Here is a 24,548-nt window from a genome sequence, read left to right on the forward strand (position 1 = left end):
GAGCGACAGGTCTCGGGCCCTCAAGCGGAGCGGCGGGCGGCGGAGCGACAGGTCTCGGACCCTCAGGCGGAGTGGCGGGCGCCGGACCCCCAGGCGGAACGACAGGTCTCAGGCCCCCAGGCGGGGCGGCGGGCACCAAGTCACCAGGCACAACCGTGGGCTCCGAGTCAACTGGGATGACCGCTGGCACTGGGTCAGACATTGGATCGTCTGGCTGGACAGCGGGCATCGGGTCACCAGGCATCAGGTCATTTGGCTCGACAGCGGGCACCGCGTCATCTGGCAAGGCAGTGGGCTCCGAGTCAACTGGTATGACCGCGGGCACTGGGTCAGACATTGGATCGTCTGGCTGGACAGCGGGCACTGGGTCACCAGGCATCAGGTCATTTGGCTCGACAGCGGGCACCGCGTCATCTGGCAAGGCAGTGGGCTCCGAGTCAACAGGCACGACAGTGAGCACCGGGTCATCAGGTACCGGATTGTCTGGCTCGACAGCGGGCATCGGGTCACCAGGTATGACAGCGGGCACTGGGTCACCAGGCATCAGGTCATTTGGCTCGACAGCGGGCACCGGATCAGGTACCGGATCATCTGGATCAACAGCGGGCATCGAGTCAACTGGCCTAATAGGATCGTCAGGCTGGATCAGTTCATCATGCTGGGTAGAGGCATCAGGCTGAATGCCGGCGTCCGGCTGAGTAGAGGCTTCAGGCCGAGTAGAGGCTTCAGGCCGAGTAGAGGCTTCAGGCCGAGTAGAGGCTTCAGGCCGAGTAGAGGCTTCAGGCCGAGTAGAGGCTTCAGGCCGAGTAGAGGCATCAGGCCGAGTAGAGGCATCAGGCCGAGTAGAGGCATCAGGCCGAGTAGAGGCATCAGGCCGAGTAGAGGCATCAGGCCGAGTAGAGGCATCAGGCCGAGTAGAGGCTTCAGGCCGAGTAGAGGCATCAGGCCGAGTAGAGGCTTCAGGCCGAGTAGAGGCTTCAGGCCGAGTAGAGGCATCAGGCCGAGTAGAGGCATCAGGCCGAGTAGAGGCTTCAGGCCGAGTAGAGGCTTCAGGCCGAGTAGAGGCATCAGGCTGCATACAGGCATCAGGCTGAAGAGAGGCATCAGGCTGCGTACCGGCATCAGGCTGAAGAGAGGCATCAGGCTGAGTAGAGGCATCAGGCTGAGTAGAGGCATCAGGCTGAGTAGAGGCTTCAGGCTGAGTAGAGGCTTCAGGCTGAGTAGAGGCTTCAGGCTGAGTAGAGGCTTCAGGCTGAGTAGAGGCTTCAGGCTGAGTAGAGGCTTCAGGCTGAGTAGAGGCTTCAGGCTGAGTAGAGGCTTCAGGCTGAGTAGAGGCTTCAGGCTGAACCACGGAAGGCAGGCTCACCGGTTTGGATACTGGCAGGATGGTATTGGTTGGAAAGAATTTTCGCTTTTTTCTGGTTTTAACTACTGGAGCACTGCAAGTAAACGCAGGTCTGCAAACGAATGGAGCAGCTGGAGACAGAGAAGAACTGGAGGATGGAACAGGAGAGGGAGCGGTTGCTACAGAGGGCTCTTTTACAGGGTTAAAGGCAGGATAGGTGCAGCGAGTGGGAACAGGGTACTGACATGCGGTAGATAGCAGGGCAGGAGGAGCTGTTGGGAATGCAGGAATAGAGTTTTGAGGAAATAGATTAGAAGCAGGACTGGGTCTTTGTAAGCTGACTGAGGCTGGGTGCAACAAGTCTGTCCATGTCTGCAGTATGGGTTGAACAAAGCTGAGCTTACACAAAGCCTGTCTGGTCAATGACTGCACTGCGTTTATACAATCTCTTAGTGTCTGTGGTGAACATGTGGAATAACGCTCCAGAAAGTAACCCACATCATCCTCTAATAACCACACCAGGGACTCTACCTGGTCTGCACTAAATGGTGGCAAAAATTCATCCCTGCATTCGGGGGAACCAGATGAAACCAACTCAGCACAAACCTCAATCAAAGGCTGCACCTCAGAGAACTCTGTGCCCTGATCTACTAGAACATGAGCGAGCTGTATACATTCTAGCAGTTCATCCCAGGTATACTCCTTCAGAGTTTGATAAGCATACTCCCTGTCATCAAACACTAGCAGATATAAATATTCAACCTCATCAAGATCCATCCTTCCCATCAACAAGCCAAGATGGCTTCCCTGTGCAGCCACTTCTGGTCAGGATTGGCCTTGGTGTAATGTCAGGGCTCCCAGGTATGACCAGAGGTGTGTGACTGATGCAGGGAAACGCAGACTTCAGATATGTGATAAACAATACAATTTATTAACACTAACCATACAAACATAAACGCAGTGCAATACTAAACATAATACAGTGCAAACAAACCAAACCAAACCACCCACAGATAACAGTACATACAAGCAAGCGTCGTCAGGCAGGCCGGGTCAATATCAATTGGGCAGGTAGGTACAGGGGGAGCAAGCAGAGAATGGTCGGGGTCACAGGCCAGGTTCAGCAGGTAGCAAGCAGCGTAGTACAGAGGGTCAGGCAGAGGGATGGTCAGGGTCACAAGCCAGAGATCAAAACAGGTAACAAGCAGCGTAGTACAGAGGGTCAGGCAGAGGGACAGAAACAGGATGCAGGACAGATACAGGGCCCAGGACAAACACAACACCAAGGCAGAGTCTGTGGGTCTGGCCATCCCTTAAATACCCCAGCATCATCAGTTCCAGGTGTTAGCTGGCTGAAAGGTTGAGTCTCTGATTGCTGGGAGCACCCGCTGGCCAGCCCTGGTACTGCAGATCAAAAGGCAGGTGAGTCCCACCATTGCTGGCCAGTCCATTCCTAACACATCGTGTGAGGAAGCAGACTAATTGTCTGTATATTCTTCAATGGGGGTGGGTTATTAAATATAGGTATAAAACTACTACAGCGTCCTTTGTCATTAGTGAAAGGACATACTGGAACCTATATTGGACATAATAAAACCCATTTAGACAGATTAGATGTCTGCACAATTTCAATGGGAAAATCTCAATGGGAAAATATTAATGAACTTATATGGGGAAATCTACAGCACCATCTAGTGTTAGGTAAAGAGATGATGATAGATAAATAGGTTCATCACCTGGGTGTCTATAATGGACAATATAATAAAGGTACATAATACTGGTCTATCTCGCAGATAGTAGAACCAGTCTGATATAGAAAGATATAGGGCATAAGAAATGTTTAATATAAAAAATTATAATAAAAAGTTGTAATGTCCCATTTCCCATGGACTTAGGGTCAGTGTGCATGTGCCAATGTCGACATCACATAGTATAATAAAGATAATACAATAAAAATCTTCAAATGTCTCAAATGGAGAGGCATGGTGTGATTATTTCTCATAACCATAAACCATATAAGTAGATAATAGACAGGGATGAATAGGGTAAAGATAGGATGTTAATGTATAGGAGTATAATAAAATCAAATCTGGTGGGTTGATATATTAAAAAATCTCCACACCATGCCTGAACCATAGTATGTAATGTACATAGAACGTAAAATATATAGTAGATGAACAAATAAAATGTATGAGTAATCATGATAATAAAACCATAATGTAGTGTTAAAAGACGGAAGAGTACATGTACAGGGTGGATGGTATCTAACTATTTTCAATTAAACAGTTAATATCGACCTCAATATTGAGGCCATTGGGTTTTAGGAAGCAAAGCTCATATATCCATTTCATTTCCAATTATTATTAAGAAAAATTGGAAGGTCCTGAAGGCTGATCCGATATTGTCTAATGTTCTACCGGAAAAACCGGAAATAATATTTTGCAAGGCCACTAATTTAAGGCATTACTTGGCGCCTAATGTGATCGACCCACCTAAAGAGATTTCTCTGTTCGGAGACCTCAAGGGGTATCATCCGTGCAACAAGTGTATAATCTGTAAATGTGACAACACTAGGAAACATAAACAAACTACTTTTACCTCACAAGTAACTAAAAGGAGGTACAATATAGATAAATTGGTCACATGCAACAGTAAGTTTGTTGTCTATTTACTAGAATGTCCATGTAATTTACAGTATATTGGACGTACCACCAGGCGGCTCAGGGACAGGTTACGAGAACATGTCAATAACATTAAGCGGGGATACAGAGAACACTCAGTCTCTAATCATTACAGGAGATTTCATAATATGGACCCCACCTCTGTGAAATTTGCAGGCATTGATGTAATCAAACCTCACTGGAGAGGAATACATAAAAGACGGGCTGTTTCACAATTGGAAATGAAATATATATATTAATATATCAACCCACCAGATTTGATTTTATTATACTCCTATACATTAACATCCTATCTTTACCCTATTCATCCCTGTCTATTATCTACTTATATGGTTTATGGTTATGAGAAATAATCACACCATGCCTCTCCATTTGAAGATTTTTATTGTATTATCTTTATTATACTATGTGATGACGACATTGGCACATGCGCACTGACCCTAAGTCCATGGGAAATGGGACATTACAACTTTTTATTACGGGTTGGTATCCCCTCTGATGATGTGCTTGGACACGAAAGGCCTTAGGAGGAACCGACAGAGCATGACGTCATCTTCTGCCCGGAGCCACGAGACAGCCCCGCGGCCATTTTAATTTAGGGTCAGTACCATTGCTGCGTACTCTGCTATAATATATGTACTGTACACAGACTTACTACCCTGCCTGTTATTTGAGTTCTACTTAATAAATATATTTTTAAAATACTACACTATGGGCACCTGTTTTTTGGTTCCCATTGGGAGCTAAATCCATTTGCAGGATCCCTGTAGTGCTCACCTATCACCACCAGAGGGACGGAGCTTTTGGAGTCTGGCTGATAATCATACCAACCTTAAGGGGACCTCCGGATCTCTGATATATCTTCCCAGGCTGATTGATCCACAGATTGGAGTTCACCCTCTCCTTCTACTCTAGGATTCCAGGAGATATTCATTTATGCGCATTTTCCATGCGCGTCCGGTGAGTGCGCACTCTTTCCATTGCTTCCTGGTCTTCATCAGCTTTTTCTTGGGACTATATATTTTTATTTAGTGAATAACCACGGACTATTTGCTTTTTGCACTTATTTCGTAGCGCTGCACTCTGTTATTATTATTCTGCTTTTTATGGGTACACTGTGATTACCTTTAGTGCTAGCTGCTTGGTTAGGAGCGCTCACTTTATACCATCCTTATCCATTGTTTACTACCAGCTGATCAGTCCTCTTACAGACTACTGTCTGCAACGTTTTACACATTTTATATGATGCACCTTTCTGAATAAAAGTCTTTGTTTAACCTACTACACTATGGGAGTGTCCTTGTTGCCCCCTGGGGGAGTGTTCTAGCCTGCAGACCCACTACTAGGACGAATCACCACCTACCACCCAGGCCATTCGGAGTGACAGCACCCACTAGGACCATACAGGTGTATCTTAGTGAGAAGGACAACTCATCTGGGTTCTGATAGAAGGAAGACCTCCTACCACCTGGCATCAGGATAATTACATACAAGGCGCATTTAATATGCGCGTCCCGTGAGTGCGCATTTCATTATCACCTCTATCCGGACCATGAAGTCACCTCAATTATCCATATTTACTTATATCTATGGGACTACTTCTTATCCTTTATTTTAATTGAATTTAATTTGATTTATTTTATTGTATTTTATCCATTCACTTTGTTGGTTACGAGCGCTGCACTTGTCACATACATAGGCATTAAACAGAACCTGTTACTTTGCACATCATGGAAAAAGCACATTTATTTTAAGTTCATTTAGAAAAGACTTTAATGAATGACGTGTGAAATAAATCAAATGTGTTAACACTAATAATTGCTAATATCCATAGGTATTACTAGAAGTAATCTCAGGACTCCTGCCATTTGATGAGAAGCGAGACCCACCATTATTGGTAAGTGTTTTTTGCTCATTAATTTTATTTGATTTTACTGCTCATCTTTAATTTATTTTATACAGGAAAACATTTTAATCTGTTCCTTTGTGGCTTTAGAAATAAAAATACTTGATGAAAGTACTTAATGTTTAATGGCAAGTTATTATAGCTATTAGCAACTCGGGTTTGGATTTTATGTTTCTATGATAAACTCTAAAGAGCTTGCCTGGCCAATGCAGATGCCAGATTAGAGTTTGCTGACTGAGATTGTTTAATGTGTAGTAAATGACTGGAACAGAAGTGTCTGAGCTGGAACAGTTTAAAGCACACTGATAACTGAATAACAGCAGGCATATAGAGTGTATGTGACTTGCTGAAAAAAAACTATGCTTTTTTGTGTTTGAACAGGTCCACCAAAAATATGGTATAGCTCATTGCCTATCTTTTAGCTGGTATGCTAGAACGGCTTCCTTTTTTTATAACCCTTGATACAAGCCAATGTAGGCATTCCCCCTCTTCTCTAAATTCTTAACACAAAAGGACCAGTTTACAAACTTTTTTTGTATTCTAAACTGGAGGGTTTTTATTGAACAAGACTGGATGAATGCATTCCAGTAGTCATTTCAGGCTATCCACAGCATCAGAAATTGGAATTCTGGGCAAATCAAAGTACAGATTAGCAATGTATCCTTGTAAAGTCTGTAGAGAGCTTCTGGTTTGAAAAGTTCATGATTACACATTTAGTAGTATTAGTTTTATAAATCTCAATTTCATTTTATATAAATGGTTTTTGGTCATCACAGTTCATTCAAAGAGAGGTTTGGGAATTAAAAAAACAAACATTTATACTCATCTAGGTGGATACAGTATCGATCCAATGCTGCATCTGTTCTCCATTGCCTCTACACAGAGAACTGAGCAATCAAAGAACACTTCTCTGTTTTCGGCCTTCAGTGAGCAGAGAATGGTGACTAGCAATCAATAGCTCTCTGCTCCTCCAGCGTTTGCTGGAGTGCCAGGCGGTGGGGGGAGTGGCTGGCTTAGGCTCTCAGCAACCGACATTACAGTTGGGATCCCCCCAGAGTCTGGACTGGCTGAGTAATATCGGCTGCCAGCAGGCTCTAGCCTGATGTCAGCTGAATACAGATCACAGGAGTGCAGAACAAATTGCACTCCTGTGACTCACAGGAGAAGTAGGGCCTAAATGAGCTTTGGCTCTTCTCCTTTCAGTTTGGCCTTTAATAATGTGTACAATTTTCATCTTTATCTTGAATTCCTTCTATTAAAACAAAACATCCAAAAATACTGCCCACTTCACCCTTCAAGGATAAAACATCTGAAAAAATGTATTTAAGAATAAATGCACATTTTGTTTTTTCTAAGGAGCCTGCAGATTGTGGGTGTAATCTCAGGCTCCTGCAGACTCTCTGCAAAACGGTCTGCCCATACCTCAGATTGGCAAGCAGTTACCCCAGAGCAGGGTGGGGTAGGAGAGTGGGGAGAGGCTGCAGCTGCTGGAACATATCACATGTTATACCCTAAAAAACAGGTAGAACATGGAACATAGGGCTGGGTTAAAATTGTCTAATAGGTGTATTTTATACAAAAAAAAAGGTAGTCATACATAACTAGGACTGTTGCCCATACCACCAATCTGGCTCTTACACTTATTTTCTAACATACAATTAGTGCAAATCTGGGCCTATATAAAGATTTATAACCCCTCTATGCTGTCTTTTATCAGATCATCCATGTACCACAGAGGTCAGAACCTTTCCAAGTTTCCAATTTCAGCAATAATAGGAAGGCCCTTCTTTTTGCAGCTGATCAGTATAAGTTGGACCGCGCTCTTTGGAGTGATCTGTGATAGCACTGTAAATAAACAGCTCTAAACAATCTAAACCCAAAAACACAGATTTTATATATTGCAGCTTACCAGTCCTTAGGTGTGGTGGCTGCAGCCGGTTTTCCTTTATTTTCACATGGCGATTCTGGCAATAACACACTTTCAGTTTTAGGATAACAAAGCTTATTTACTCTAGGAAAAGAGAAATATGATAGGACTACAAGACTCTGATCCTCTGACATTGTCAATAGCATAGGAGGGCATGGTTTTGTAGTCCTGAATGATGGCTGAAAATAATCAGCACAGACAACAATAATACATCTTTGTCTAGAGTTACAAAATGCCACATACCTTTTCTAGTTCCCCAGTCTTTAGGCAGATTTGACATGCCTGCCTTAGACCAGACAGATACAGAAAGGATTTAGAGAGGATATAGAAACCGTGTTAGAGGAGGCTGCGGTCTTTCCTCCTTAAGTAGAAGCTTCATACAACACGCTTGCTGTGCGCAAAAGCCTCAGCATTGTAGTTCCTGATTCTCCTCCATCTCGCCCTTTGGGCACAATGAGAGATCTACAAAAATTTAAGACATTCCTTGTTCATGAGCAAAGAGAATGGGCTGTCTGATGACCGGATCACTCCAAAAGATTTTTACACCTCCAAAAGTCTTTACCAAACTGTATCCAGTGAAAAAGAAGTACATCTAAAAGTGGTCTGCTTGTGTACTTGATCTTGTAGTCTCTTGTAGATCTCATGTCCTAGGAAGTAGTTGTGGCAGTACTTCTACAAGACGGGTTCAAAAGATTCTGTTCAAACCTGTTGATGTTATCAAAGCCCAGCAAAAGTATTAGTCCTATTCTAGACTTAAAATACCTCAACAAATACCTTAAAATTCCAAAATTTTGCATGCAATCTGCAAGGTCAGTAATTGCCTCCCTGAGACAGGGAAATACTTATGCATCTTGGATGTCTACAAATGCTATCCGTATATTGCCATTTATCCATTTCATCAGCGCTTTCCAGTGGAAGAAAGCCACTTCCAGTTTGTCGCACATCCCTTCAGCCTATTCTCTGCTCCCAGAGTATGCACAAAGGTCCTAGCACCTCTTTTTGCCCTTCTGAGAATTCATCCGGGTCACAGGTTATCTAGATGACTTTCTCGTTCAAGACTCATCTTCCTTGCAGCTGTTTGCAAGTGTCTGCAGGACAGTTCAGATGCTCCAGACCTTCAATTGGATGATCAGTTTTCAAAAATCTACTTTCCCAGCCTTCTCTTCACCTGGAATACTTGGGTTTGGTCCTGGACACATCCCAAACAAATGTTTTTCTTCAGAAAATTCTTCCTCTTGGAGCCCACGCTCAAGATTTGAGATCAAATAGACATCCCGCAGTGAGATACTCGATGAGAGTTCTAGGCCTAATTGTATCTTCCTCTGAAGCTGTACCAATTGCCCAATACCATACAAGACCTGTATAACACCTTAACATCTTTTTGACCTGGAACAAATATGCATTTTCTCTCAACCTACCCATGCTCCTGTTCAGCCAAGCAAGGAATTCATTAATTTTGTGGAACTCCAGCTCAGCCTTAACAGTAAGGAAATCTTTCCATCCTTAGCCCTGGAAAGTGATAACAGATGCCAGACTTTCAGGTTCGGTAGGAGTGTTCCAGTACCTCATAGTCAAAGGAACAAGGTCACCCATAAAAAGCCAAGCTTGTCATCAATCTCCTGGAGCTCAGAGCAATACAAATGTCTCTGCAACACTGGACCCTCCTTCTGCAAGGACACCTAATAAGGGTGCAGTCAGATAGTGCCATGGCTGTGGCCTACATAAACCATCAAGGAAGCACCGGGAGTCATTCAGCCTTTAAAGAAGCAAGCCAGATCATATCATGCATGGAGAATCGCTGTCCAGCTATCTCTGAAGCCCACATCCCAGGAGGTGGATGCTGCATCAAGGGGAATGGGCCCTTCACATGCTCTATCTGATATGTCAGAAATGGGTATACTTCCGATGTAGACATCCTAGCCTCCAGACTGAACTACCTCTGTTTGTGGCTAGGACCAAGGAACCTGTAGCTCTGGCTTCAGCTGCTCTGATAATTACTTAGTCTCATGTAAGACTAATCTATTCCTTTCCCCCCAGTGTGAATTCCAGATAGAGGAAGACTGTGATTCCTTTTGGATAGACATACTTGGACATCTGTTTGACAACACCTGGCCTCTCCCCAGCAGGCCAGATGTGCTTTCAGAGGCCCTCTATTCCATCTTGCTTACATTTCAAAAATATATGACTGCTGACTTGACAGTTGTCCAGAAGACAGTCATTGACACCCTCCACAAGGAGGGTAAGTCACAAAAGGTGATTGCTAAAGAAGCTGGTTGTTCATGGAGTGCTGTTTCCAAGCATATTAATGGCAAGTTGAGTGGAAGGAAAAAGTGTGGTAGAAAAGGTACACAAGCAACAGGGATATTAGCAGCTTTGAGAGGATTGTGAAGCAAAGACCATTCAAGAATTTGGGGGAGATTCACAAGGAGTGGACTATAGCTTGTGCCAGTGCTTCAAGAGCCACCACACACAGACGTATTCAGGACATGGGCTACAACTGTCGCATTCCTTGTGTCAAGGCACTCAAGTGTCTTACCTGGGCTAAGGAGAAAAAGGACTGGACTGTTCCTCAGTGGTCCAAACTCCTGTTTTTGCATGAAAAGTAAAGTTTGCATTTCATTTGGAAATAAAGGTCCCAGAGTATGGAGGAAGAGTGGAGAGGCACAGAATCCAAGTTACATGAGGTCCAGTGTAAAATGTCCACATTCAGTGATAATTTGGGGAGCCATGTCATCTGCTGTTAGTCCACTGAGTTTTATCAAGTCCAAAGTCAGCGCAGCCCTCTATCAGGAAATTCTAGAGCACTTCATGCTTCCCTCTGCTCACCTGATTTATGGAGATGCTAATATTTTCCAGTAGGACTTGGCACCTGCCCATACTGCCAAAAGAGAGAGAATCTGTGCGGTATTGTTAAGAGGAAGATGAGAGACACCAGACCCAACAATGCAGATGAGCTGAAGGCCGCTATCAAAGCAACCTGGGCTTCCATAACACCTCAGCAGTGCCACAGGATGATTGACTCCATGCCACGCCACATTGATGCAGTAATTTATGCGAAAGGAATCCTGACCAAGTATTGAGTGCATACTATACTGTGCATGGACATACGTCTCAGTAAGCCAACATTTCTATGTTAAAAATCCTACTTTTTTTAATTGCCTTATGTATTATTCTAATTTTCCAAGGTACTAAATTTTGGGTTTTCACTAGCTCTAAGCCATAATCATTAAAATTAAAAGAAAGAAATGCTTAAAATACATCATTGTGTTTGTAATGAATCTATATAAAATGCGAGTTTCACTTGTTGAATTTAATTACTGAAATAAATGAACTTTTTGATGATATTTCTAATTTACTGAGATGCACCTGTATATATTTTGAATCATGTAATGGGGATGCTTTTATGATTACCTTGATTTTTGGTTTAGGGACAAATTAAGAGATAGAGGGGTCTCTGAGTTTGTTATTGCTACCTTAGTAAAAGTAGGAAAAGCCACTTCTAGAGAAATCTATCATCAGGTCAGGTTTCAGCCTTGACCTCTGGCTTTGCATTACCTTGTAAAATAAACTTTGTTAAGGTGTATCTCACATCAACCCCCCCCCCTTTATTTTTTGGGTGATACAGTAATTTATATATGAACCTCTAAACCTATTTTTTACTAACTGGTCTTGCAAGCAAGACTACTTATAAGAGAGAGAGAGTCCCCAGCCCAAAAACACTTTTGACAGACATGAGAGTAACCTTAAAGTCTACGCTTCAGGAGAGGTTGTCTAAAGGAGTATTTCTAATGCCGTCAAAAGGTGATGCTTGCAGGGCACAGGTTTCTTATAGGCTTAGGGTTATGCTTCTCTCTACGTGGTAACTGTATTTGCCTATATGCATAGCATGTGATATTATATACCTATGGTACAATTTTTTGAAAATACCTCCTACAGGGAGTGTAACCAATGTGCGGTGCTGCAAATGCTCTAGACTATGGTTGTCACAGCCTTTGCAGCACTTCTATATCCAGACCGGTCTTGGTGTCATTTTAAATGGTTTTAGGTCTGTGTGTATTGTCTCATACTGAGGTGATGGTTAACCAGGGTGATTGCCTGATTGTCAATTATTAATGTGTAAAAAAGCATCATTTTTGGAAATTTTTCTGAGTATCGCATTCTGTTCATAATGTAGCTGCTTTCTTGTGAATCTCTTTTCACAAATTTCTTTGTTGGTTTGCGTGCAAGACCATCCTTTTTTTTTTCTAAGGTGGTATCAGTCTTCCACCCTAATGAGGACATGGTCCTACCCTTCTTATTCCCTGCTCTAAAACCTCAAAAGGAAATCTCTCTTTAGTGCCTGGATTGTAATCAGAGCCATTAGAGTCTACCTCAAAGAGCAAAAGCTTTGATTAGTAAGATGGATTCCCCGTTTGTCCTGTTCTCAGGACCTTTCAAGGTACACCCTGTTTTTTAATCCACCATCACTTAATGGATAAGAAATCTGATTGCTACCGCTTACACTGTGAAGGAAAAATCTCCTGTGCCTTTACATGCCCATTCCACCAGATTGGTGGAAATTCCTGAGCTTACTGGCACCAGGCCTCTTTGTAGCCTAGCTTCTGAAGGCCACTGCCTTGGCCTCTGTTCATGCTTTTGCAAAGTTCTACCAGGTGAACGCCTATGAATACTTTCCTGTGTACTGTACCATGCGCCAAGATATGGAATTTACAGGCAAGTCAAAATTCTTCTTTTTTCATCCAGGGATCTTGTAGTGCATCACTTCATCAAACCACCCTCCCTATGTAATGTGGTGTACTGAGACCTTGATTGTAATTGAGAAGCAGAAGAGAATTCCTCTCCCGCTGCTTCTTATCTCACTAATCACATTCTAACTTTTGAGGAAGTTATACAGCGCAGGTTTTAGGATTCACACGCTACTAATAACCCTTTAATAAAACTACACTATAACTAACTGTAGGTCATTACAAAGAATTCACATGAAGAAAAATTCAATGAATTGTTTGACAGCACCTTTTCTATCATTAGCATTAATAGTTTATATTGTATGTTTCATTTGTTGCCTGCAAATTCTCCTGAATTCCGATAACCATATGAATAGCAAAAAAAAAAAAATACTGAATGCTGGTAAATCTTGATGCTGCCAAAATTAGAGTGATGCATTATTTACTGCAATTGGATTTATTGCTTTAATGTGTGCATTGGATAAGCACTGTGGGGGGATTTACTAAAACTGGAACAGTGAATCTGGAACAGCTGTGCATAGTATTAAATTTGTTTCTGTTTTCAGCTTGTTCAGTTAAACTTTCAAAATGAAAGATAGAAGCTGATTGGTTGCCATATACAGCTGTTCTAGATTCTGGCTGCTCCAGTTATAGTAAATTCCCTTCTTGTCTATTTTCCTGTTTAAAGCTTGACATTAAAGAAGAAATTGAGGAGGAGGAAAAAAATCTTGAAGAATGTGTGGACAAGAAGATGGGAGATGTGGAATTCAGCTTGTTAGAAAAAATGTACTGCCTTGCCAGTCAGTGCTTGAACCAAATGAAAAACAAAAGGCCAAACGTTATCACAGTATGTACTATATATAATAAGTAACCATTATCTTTAAATATGAAGCCTGGAGCGTGACACTTTTTTTTTTTTTTTTCCCTTTTCGTAGGTGCTGCATACTCTGGAGGATATTACCTCTTCTTCATCTTCTGCTTCCTGATCAAAGCAAGCTGTTATTTCTTTTTGCACATAATATGGTATTTTATATTTCACAGCTTTAAGCTCTGAAGTAACAGGGACAGTTTTTTTTCACTAGAGGTCAAATGCCTTAACCTGACGATCAGGACAAATCATATATAAACTCTTCTCTGTCTTCTTCTTGATTATGCTGTCTTGGTAAAGTGAAAATATAGTATATTTTGAGTAAATAAGTTATTGAGACAGTAATTATTTTTAAATTAGAGGGGCATGACTTAGGTTAGGGACTGCTTGGAAGACTGTTACATTGAATAAATCCTACAGAATGACATTCACACAGTGCGACTTCGTTTTCTGCCTTTCTGTTCATGTTGAGTGGGACGAGCTCATGGAAGCTGGCACCTGATGCAGCGAAAGACCTGAAAAATATTCACGGAGCTTGGAGCGATGCCGACTTCCTTTGAACTTTTACCTTAAATCAGAACTAAATTTACTTTGAAAAAATCAGCAAGCGGACAGCTCTTTTATTGCAGCAGAGACATGCTATGGGCATTTCTACAGGAACCAATCATATCAGTTATGCATCCTGCTATGTTATTGATATCATAAAGACTAAATATTCAGACTAAAGTTAAGTGTTTGGCTTACTTATAGAGGATTTGATTATTAGCCTGTACAAGCCGTAGTGAAAGGTGCCAGGAAAAGCTTTTACCACTGAAAATGTAGCTGCTGAAGAGGCTCGCTCCTGGAGAAAGACTGCTTTTAACAGTAGAAAACCATGTTTCATGATGTTTCCGCATGGAGTCTTTCATGGTGAGTGTGCATACAGGCCAGGGTGGTTGAGTGCATTACTTATGGTTTTATTTGAAATAATTGTACCTGCTAATTCCAGATCTTTCTGAAGCTCTCCACAAGTGGTCCTGGGCTCTTGGACAACTCTTCTGATAATTATTTTCACTCCTCTGTCAGAAATCTTGCGAGGAGCACCTGGTCATGGCCAGTTTATGGTGAAATGATGTTCTTTCCACCTCCATTTTATGACCCCCAACAGTGCTCTCTAAAAAGTTTAGAAATCCTTCTGTAACCAATGCCATCAGTATGTTTTGCAACACTAAGGTTACAAAGGTCTTGAGAGAGCTGCTTTTATCCATCATGTGATGTTTTTTGTTTGACACTTTGGTAATGAGACACCTTTTTATAGACCATCAGTTGAGACTGAACCATCTGATATTGCTGTCTAATTACTGATAGAGTTCAGCTAGTGTCTTGGCTTTCCATGCCTTTTTGTACCTCACTTTCCTCATGTGTTCAATACTTTTTCTCTGTGTCATTTCATTTTATTACACAAACTAATTTCTGAACTTATTTGTTCTGGTTTCTATGTATGTATAGATTGCATGGGTTGTTACTAACATGGAGAAAAGTTCATCTCAACAGCAACTTTAGAAATATATATGCTGAGAAAAAGTGACATGTTCAATACAATTTTTTTTACCCGGTAGGTGTATGTATATATATTTCCCTACTATAAAAAGGAGTTATTCAGCATTCTTTAAAATATGCCCAGCAATGATGAAAAAAACCTGCTGATAATGTTGAATGTCAGAGAAAAGACAGTGCATGGTGTCTCAGTCCTAATATTGAGCAGCCCTATTGTGGTACACAAATGGTTATAACCTTTTAAATTAAATGCAGTGTGTCACAGTCGTGCATACAAGAGCCAGGCACGGCTCTCCCTGTATTAAGAAGTCTTCATGTATCCCCTCATTCCCCCTCCCTCAGGAATGCAATCAGCATATGATGCTGAGCCCTTGCATGACAATTCTTTGCCAAATAAGGCTTGGCTTGTCCATTGTGGGAAGAGACACCCAGTTGATTTTGTGTAGAGAAAAGAAGCTGTGATGTTTTGTGTGTAGTCAGAGAAGTGAGGACATTCGGCGATTTACAATCTAGCAAACCGAGAGCAAAGGAGAATCGTGCTGTACCAACGAAACGGAGTGCGAGACCAGAAATCCCTTTTTAGCTCATCAGACTTGAAACTGCTTAACCCCAGGCATTTATTTGGCAAATACTTATTTACCTAAACTTCTGTTATCTGTGTGTGTGTATATATATATATATGTTACATCTTTCTGTAAATATTTTTACTGCACCCTTTCAACCTTTTGGTAATAAATTTTACTTTCTAAAATTGTTTAACTGTTTCTATAGCTCCTGAATGTAACTTACGAATGCCTGCCGCTGGAGAGCGCTACTATGAGTATTTAACCCTCTGTATAACCGGTCTGTAGAGATAGTGGGATACTGACAGTTAACGAATCATCCTAGTGTATTGCTGAGTTTCCTCTTTCTCTGTATAAAAAGGAGGTGGTGGCAGTGTGAAGGGTTAATTACGTAATTAACCTGACCCAGTAACAATCGCATTCAGGCTGATGGTACAGCGATTGTGGTCCAATTAGCTGGAAAATCGGTGTGCAGGGTGCAGCATTGTTACGCACGTGACATCGCGGTTTTAGATTGGCTAGTCCTTCAGTTACGAGTTTGGTGAGAAGGGCTGGGGGTCTGACGCTGCGCCTGTCACACAGTGCATATAGGTTCAGGGCTGGGGAGAAGGGGCAGAACTGTAGTGAATCAGTATGGTAGATCTGGAATTAAATGTGGGTAAAGGTTAGTGTTTGGATCCATTTTGGGATTAAGGTTAAAGGGCAAGGAACATTAAAGTATAACTAAAAGGGAAAACTTCAAAAAAAATTGTGATAGAGTGGAGATGGATTAGAACACCTGGCTGTTTCCTATGCCTTTCTGTGTCCCCATTAGGGAGATTCACCCTCTATATTTGTCTGGTTTACCATTATCATTGAAAAAGTTAAAGAAAATCACAAATTTTGGGTTGTTCCCAGAATAGTAATGGAGGGAAAATATTCCAATGGGCAATGGGTCCCCAAGAAATTACTCTAATTTGCAGAGATTTCCTGTTTGACTATGGGGCAGGAAGTGAAGGGAAATCTCCCTAATGAGACAAAGATGGCAAAAAAAACATTACAAAGGCTATACCCTCCCTTACTCTATTGACAATTAAGTTTTGCCTATAGTTTTACTTTAAGGCAAAGTACACTTACCCACCCTACCTAGCTCACCTAATCTATATTAGTTGACCCCCAGCAACTTACCTGAGTCTGATAGCTATGACTTGCTGTGGTGTTTACAATTGCAGCTGAACTTCACTCATAGCGTTCTCAACAGTTCTGGCTGATGCTGGTGGTGGTTTAATGAATGATGCTAGTGTGTTATTAGCGCTTAGTTGAATGCCACTGCATACCTGAGTTATTTTTTCTGACTATATGCACCCACTTTTAGGGTACCACATAGGTGTACTTAAAGCAATAGTAAACTCCTATTATTAAAAAAAAAAAAAAAAAAATGGGCCCCCAGGTAGTTTAAGCCATATTGTACTAGTATGTACCACATACTAGCACATTATGGCAGCCTTGCCTTAAAACAAAGCCCTCCAGCCGTGCGCTGTCACCACTTCCATCTTCACCTGGTCTTCCTTCTAAGTTTGTGGACTCCTATCGCTTAAATGGTTGGGCTGCAATGTGCTCCGGAGTCATGGCCGCAGAACAGAGCTCTGAACTGGCGGAATACTCTGTGTTCCGTCAATTCAGAGCACAGCACGCATATGCCAGTGGCATCACCAATTGCTTTCAATTTGACACTAAGTTTAGGAGATATTCACTGTACCTATAGGTAGGCCTTAATATAGGCTTACGTGTACATAGAAGTTCAAAAGCGGAGTTTACTACCGCTTTAAAAAGGAACTTCACCACCCACCCTTTTTCTTATACTCCCTCTTACCTTTTTTTTTGCTGGGTTGTGCTTCATAAACACTCACATGTACAACGATGCTCTGCAGTAACCCACTATTTTGCTGCTGCTTACACAATCATGTGCCGCCATGTTCCTCTTGCGTCATCTGAGAGCTGGCTCTCTCTCCCTTATTTTTTTTCAGCTGGCTCCTTGATGATGCAACGTGGCATATGCACTTTAGATTATCCCAAAGCCTCCTGGGACCAAGCTTCTTGCTGATGATCTTGTATCCAGTTCCAGCCTTGTGCAGGTCTACAATCTTAATAAAAACGATGACATATGAGCGCCTGGGTAGTAAAAGAAAAAGGGAGCAGCCAGCATAGAAGTGGAAAAACCTCAAATCCTCCAAAATATGCAAACAAAACAGTAAAAATGCGGCGCTATATAATGCTAATGATGGACAAATATGTTAATAAAACACCAGAGGATCAGTCTTAGGTATAGTTCATAAGGTGCAGCGTGACAATAGTGATAAAATGAGTAACTATTAATATTCGTGACTGCCGTGGCTGTGAAGAATGAGCGTACAATGCACTAACCAGATAGCACAAATGATTGTGCGTTGGAGTATATAAGACCTACTCCTAGGTGCTCTGGGGATAGGAACTCTGCATACGGATGAAGTCACCAGCTGTCATCCATCCAGGGCAGATTACCACTCTCCAGCAGTGTGACCATGGAAAACAACTGTGGTGGATGACCGAATAATTCTTTCCCTGGTGAAGAATACACCCTTCACAACAGTTGGCCAGATCAAGAACACTCTCCAGGAGGTAGGTGTATGTGTGTCAAAGTCAACAATCAAGAGAAGACTTCACCAGAGTGAATACAGTGGGTTCAACACAAGATGTAAACCATTGGTGAGCCTCAAAAACAGGAAGGCCAGATTAGAGTTTGCCAAACGACATCTAAAAAAGCCTTCACAGTTCTGGAACAACATCCTATGGACAGATGAGACCAAGATCAACTTGTGCCAGAGTGATGGGAAGAGAAGAGTATGGAGAAGGAAAGGAACTGCTCATGATCCTAAGCATACCACCTCATCAGTGAAGCATGGTGGTGGTAGTGTCATGGCGTGGGCATGTATGGCTACCAATGGAACTGGTTCTCTTGTATTTATTGATGATGTGACTGCTGACAAAAGCAGCAGGATGAATTCTGAAGTGTTTCAGGCAATATTATCTGCTCATATTCAGCCAAATGTTTCAGAACTCATTGGACGGCGCTTCACAGTGCAGATGGACAATGACCCAAAGCATACTACAAAAGCAACCAAAGAGTTTAAGGGTAAGAAGTGGAATGTTATGCAATGGCCAAGTCAATCACCTGACCTGAATCCGATTGAGCATGCATTTCACTTGCTGAAGACAAAACTGAAGGGAAAATGCCCAAAGAACAAGCAGGAACTGAAGACAGTTGCAGTAGAGGCCTGGCAGAGCATCACCAGGGATGAAACCCAACATCTGGTGATGTCTATGCGTTCCAGACTTCAGGCTGTAATTGACTGCAAAGGATTTGCAAACAAGTATTAAAAAGTGAAAGTTTGATTTATGATTATTAATCTGTCCCATTACTTTTGGTCCCTTAACAAGTGGGAGGCACATATGCAAACTGTTGTAATTCCTACACCGTTCACCTGATTTGGATGTAAATACCCTCAAATTAAAGCTGACAGTCTGCAGTTAAAGCACATCTTGTTCGTTTCATTTCAAATCCATTGTGGTGGTATATAGAGCCAAAAATGTTAGAATTGTGTCGATGTCCCAATATTTATGGACCTGACTGTATTTTAATTGAAGAAAGTGACATATAGTTTTTGAGACCAAAGAGGGGGGGGGGGGGGGGGGGGTTCCAACAGGGAAATGATTGCTCTGGGCTTCAACAAAATGGTGGCCTCCAGCAAGAAAAACCAGGAGCAATGCTAGAGGCAATTTACAGCACACACTAATTTTGGTAGTATAATTATTAACATGGAATGTATGTTCTTTAGTTAAAGAACATTAATTATCAAAATATTTTGGGGAAAACAGGAAGCAAACACACAGATGCTTTTAACAAAGGTTTATTCACAAATATTCTTCATCATGTGTAGGATACCTTTGAAATCCACCCCATCATTTGATGATCATATGTACATATCAAACAACTTTGCACTACTACATTTAAATATTATTGCAATTAGTCTAGAATTATAAAGTTGCATAACAGAATAGCATCAACTGTAAAACCATGCCATTCTTACAAAATCATTTCATTATATAGCAAACACACACAAACACACTACATCTAAAGATAAAGCCTTTGAAAGAAAGGTGCTGCAGCTTTTAGACGGAGAAAGCTGCAATATAAAAACTAGATGTAGTCATGTCCATTCACAGACTGGACTTGATCATTCAAGTATATTGCAATGGCCTCAAGAAAAGAAGTACTTTTTTTCTCAGAGAGGGTACAAACTGAATTCCCGAATGCAGTCAAAATAGGTTTGTGGTACAAAATGTATCAGAATGATCTTTGGTTATATAAAAGCAAAGCTTTGTGGATTACTCTACAACAGCAGAATGATTTTTAACAATTTGTTCATCAAAAGCTCAAAGTATCTTCCAGTGTATGGGCGTTTCACTGTGTGGAAGTAGCTAATCTATTATATAAAACATAATTAATGCCTTAGAAATTTTATTGGGACACTCCACTAAACATTGCTGGATATTACATAATAATATTTTGTGCTGTATATATTTCAACATTCCAGTTCAGACTATTAAAGTCCTAAGCTGGAATCTTGCACCAGTTCTTTGTTCTAAGCAGGGAGCTATAGGTTAAATATTCCAATGTGTGCCTACAGAGATTTCTACTATACTATAAAGTTGAAGGAAGTGCTTAGTGAAGGATTTGTCAATACAAATCTGTTTCATAGTGCTGCAGAATTAAACATTGCATTTTAGATCTTGACAATTTTAGCTAAACCTGAATTTGTAACTATAAAGTAAGATGGCCTCAACAGTTATTATATCCTCACATTTTTATGGCCCATATTGTATTTAATGTATTATGTAGAAAAATGCCAACATTATTATGATGATTTTCCTACTCACACATAATCACACAGTGGCTAGGTTTCCAAAGGTAAAACTGCCAAACAACACAAACAGCAGTGACAATTTACACAGTCAAGTTATGGAACTAATATTTTCTGGTACTTACTGTTGCTAACTGTCATCAGCAGAAGAGACTATTTGCAATAGAATAACCTATCTGCTAAAAGAAAAGTCACTATACTCAGGTTTTTGGCAGCCAGTTTGCTAAAAATGCACCTCTGCTGCATGCAATTCACACTTCTGTGTAGAGCACCAGCTTCCCTGTCACATGCCATGGTTTTTTCAGTGGGGGGCCCATTCACTGCAGGCTGTACGAACTGGCAGGAGGAAAAATTATGTGGGCAGGAAAACCAGTATTTAACTCAAATTGTTACAATACCTGCAGCAGCTAGCAAGCAGCGAAAAGGTGGCATTTCAACAAATGAGTCAGCCTTAAAGATAATTATAGTGACTCTTCTTTGAGCAGGTATGTAATTCTAGACAAGTGACTCTGTGCTGACAGAGGCACTTTAAACAGTTACTTTTGGATCAAGGAGGATGTTCTGCGTGCTGTAGAGACCTTTAATGACGACGCAAATAAAAAGACACATCACCTATTTTGCAGGCTCTTAGACATAACAATGCTTCAACTCTCCAGTCTAATTCAGAAGAACTCTGTTTTAAGTCATGTCTAAGATTACACCAATATACCTTGTTAGTATTTCCTACTAAAATAATTATGAGCACCATGAATGCTTCATTAGCTTCAAGTTTCATGGATAGTAAAATTATTACTTATTTCCCTGGGTGGGATGAACAAAAAATGTGATTTCCATTGTGTTCAAAATGAAGTTTTAATATATTTGCATCACAGCAAAGTAGTGCTTTTCTGATTTTTATTCCTAAAGGGTGGAACATTTAGTGTTGCATAGATCACATCCATGTATCCAACATGGGAGCTGCCACCTATTTAAATGCATAGATGTAAAACATATTCCTCCAGATTATAATTTGTCAATCCATCTCAATGAAGTCATTTCCCTTTAACAGAAATATCCAAGGATTAAAAGAGAGACAGTGCACTTTGGCTTTCTACAGCTTTGTGTATACATCAGCCACAGGCAACCAGTCATTGTTATGATGTGCATAGAAGTGTAGGAGCAATGGTTGGGATTTGGTGCACGGCAGTGTTCCTAGTGAATAATACCAGAGGCAATGCACCATATATCAAGTGAAGTAGAGACAAGTATGAGATGTTCTACTGAAGGACTGAGGTAAATACTTACTGAGTGCTGGTTACTGGAATGGCTGCACCAGGCAGCCACAGATCAGATTAGGTTTTGCAAGATACTAAATCCAAGTAAATCATAAAATCTACACATTTAAAAAAAAATAATAGTGTTTTCTCTACTTATATTACAGAGCTAGAGCAGAATCAAAATCTATTGCATATTACCAACCTATTTTAACATTAAAAACATGTATGTGGATACATCAACCAAATCAGAACCTAATGCCATACCTAAAAAAGGAAAAATGTCAAGTGGGTTGATTCGTTTATAAAAATTAAAGAAAGGGAGAAGAAGAAAAAAAAAAAAAGAATCCTACATTTCATGTTATCAAGCAATCTACTTTAACAAACCAGCACATCAATGACATGCTGTACTGTCGATCACTATTTTGAAAGACTGTACACTGTGTAGATCAGTAATGGACTGCCACACATCTCTACTTCATCCATTTATGTGTGTCTTCATAACACACTAGAACACTATATTCTTCCAGACTGAAATTAAAAAAGGAGTAACATAAAAGGTGCAAGTGGAGTTTACTACATGGAATGACACACCTAAAGAGACATTGGGCCTCATGACTAAAAGCATCTGAAAACAGAATTTGTGCCATTTGCGCACTAAAACCGATCAAATTCTCCCTTTACGCTTTCAGTGCAACATGGGAGAATATGATTGGTTGCTATAGGTAACAAGAGCTGTTCCCATCAGACTCTTTTGATCATGAGGCACTTTGTATTGTGCCTACAAAAATAAAGGCATGGAATGATTACAGTCCTGTATCTCCACACATGATGTCTTGTTTCTAGATGTTGATCTAGTCACTGGTTGTTTCAGCTTCTGCTGGACCCCTGATCAGCCTCCTTATACCCCTCTTCCCTGCTGGGCCTTTGGGCTTTGCAAAATTTTGCTTGTGTGCATGTTGCTTCGGGTGTACTTCATCATAGAGGAAGTCTGAAGTTAGTTCATCCCCATTGTCTATTTCAATCTGTGTAAATGAAAATTAAAAGACTGAAGAGTGCTGGTTGAGCCACTGTTTGCATGCAATATATACCATCAAGCACAACATATGAAAATAAAATGTTAGCACTGAAACATACAACTGCCACAGTGTGAGTTGGTAACACGCAAAGATTCCGTAGGGAATACTTTGCACGATTATACTCTGTGCTGATGCTAGTACAGTTCACTAAGGTGTAGAACACTGTTCCACTCCACATAGCATTAGTAGTACCATTTACTCAGCACATTGGTACAAAGATTACAATACAAACATACTGTGGCTAGACTAAGAGTACCCCTCATTATTACAATAACAAATACGATTACTAATTAGCACTATGATTTTTAAAACTGGACAGGAAATGAAAAAAAAGGACAAGAACTCACACATACAGTGGGGATCGAAAGTTTGGGCACCCCAGCTAAAAATTTGTATTAATGTGCATAAAAAACCGGAATGAGCAAAGGTACGTTTGGAGAAGGGGCACAGAATTTAATGAAAAGAACCTCTGTCCAACTGTTAAGCATGGGGTTGGATCAATCATGCTTTGGGGTTGTGTTGCAGCCAGTGGTACAGGGAACATCTCACGAGTAGATGGAAAAATGGATTCAATAAAAGTTCAGCAAATTTTGGATGGTAACTTGATGCCATCTGTGAAAAAGCTGAAGTTAAAGAGAGGATGGTTTCTACAAATGGATAATGATCCTAAACACACCTCGAAATCCACGGGGGATTACATCAAAACTGAAGGTTTTGCCATGGCCTTCATAATCTCCTGACCTCAACATAATTGAAAATCTATGGATAGACCTTAAAAGAGCAGTGCGTGACAGACAGCCCAGAAATCTCAAAGAACTGGAAGACTTTTGTAAGGAAGAATGGGCAAAGATACTTCAAACAAGAATTGAAAGACTCTTGGCTTGCTACAAAAAGCGTTTACAAGCTTCGATACTTGTCAAAGGGGGCAGTACAAGATATTAACTCTGCAGGGTGCCCAAACTTTTGCAGACGCCATTTTTTTGTTTTCTGTTATTTTGAAAGTGTAAATGATGGAAATAAAATCTAACTTTTGTTGACATATTATAAGAATGTCTAATCTGTAATTTGATGCCTTTTGGAGATTTTTCCATCTTTCCTTGGCTTCTTTATGCACATTAATACAAATTTTTAGCTGGGGTGCCCAAACTTTCGATCCCCACTGTATGTAAATACGTTATATATACATAAATACAAAATACATAAACACTATTCCAACAAATAATAGCACAAAGAAGGTAAACTTACCTTTTTGGTAATTTCCATCATCAGCTGGTTTTCAATAGCATCTAACAAAGGGCTTTTACAGCTGGAATACAGCATACGTTCGCGTATACTGCATGCATAGCCAGGCATTGAATAAATAAACACTGAAGAAAAAACAAAATGCGCACAATGTTATTGGAATCACAGAAGTAATTACAGATCAGTTTAAAGTATCTTTTTACTTTGGAAAGGTTAGAACCACTTGCAGGTTTATTTTACTATCTGTCCCTTTTAGGAAGATACATCCTCTATATCTGTTCTGATCACCATTGTTGAGGAGAGAGAAGATTATGGGAATGCCAAAATTTTACACTTGTCGTCAGAAGAGAAATCTTCTCTATGGTCACTGGTTCTGGGGATAACTATTTATTTATTTCAGGTACTTCTATAGTGCCACCAATTTACACATTTATATTGTACATTCACATCAGTCCCTAACTCTCAAGGGGCGTGCAATCTAAGG

At 40.9% G+C, this 24,548-nt stretch overlaps 2 protein-coding genes across 2 annotated transcripts in view; one reads left to right on the forward strand and one right to left on the reverse strand.

Moving 5' to 3' along the window:
• The window catches only part of IRAK4 (interleukin 1 receptor associated kinase 4), a 44,183-nt gene extending 28,445 nt beyond the window's left edge, over nucleotides 1-15,738 (forward strand). The window contains exons 10-12 of the mRNA XM_089674005.1: nucleotides 5,861-5,923; nucleotides 13,272-13,430; nucleotides 13,519-15,738. Of these exons, the coding sequence (XP_089530131.1) occupies nucleotides 5,861-5,923; nucleotides 13,272-13,430; nucleotides 13,519-13,569 (273 nt within the window). The 3' untranslated portion in view covers nucleotides 13,570-15,738. The remainder of the gene's footprint in view (nucleotides 1-5,860; nucleotides 5,924-13,271; nucleotides 13,431-13,518) is intronic.
• A 3,722-nt stretch (nucleotides 15,739-19,460) lies between these two features.
• Nucleotides 19,461-24,548, reverse strand: part of TWF1 (twinfilin actin binding protein 1) — a 53,181-nt gene continuing 48,093 nt past the window's right edge. Inside the window, exons 8-9 of the mRNA XM_089674006.1 lie at nucleotides 24,068-24,189; nucleotides 19,461-22,768 (exon numbers count right to left, since the gene is read on the reverse strand). Coding sequence (XP_089530132.1) covers nucleotides 22,598-22,768; nucleotides 24,068-24,189 — 293 coding nt within the window. The 3' untranslated portion in view covers nucleotides 19,461-22,597. The remainder of the gene's footprint in view (nucleotides 22,769-24,067; nucleotides 24,190-24,548) is intronic.

This window comes from Staurois parvus, unplaced genomic scaffold (assembly GCF_062004578.1).
Source record: "Staurois parvus isolate SC_StPar_1 unplaced genomic scaffold, SC_StPar_1.0 ptg000147l, whole genome shotgun sequence".
NCBI classification, from domain to species: Eukaryota; Metazoa; Chordata; class Amphibia; order Anura; family Ranidae; genus Staurois; species Staurois parvus.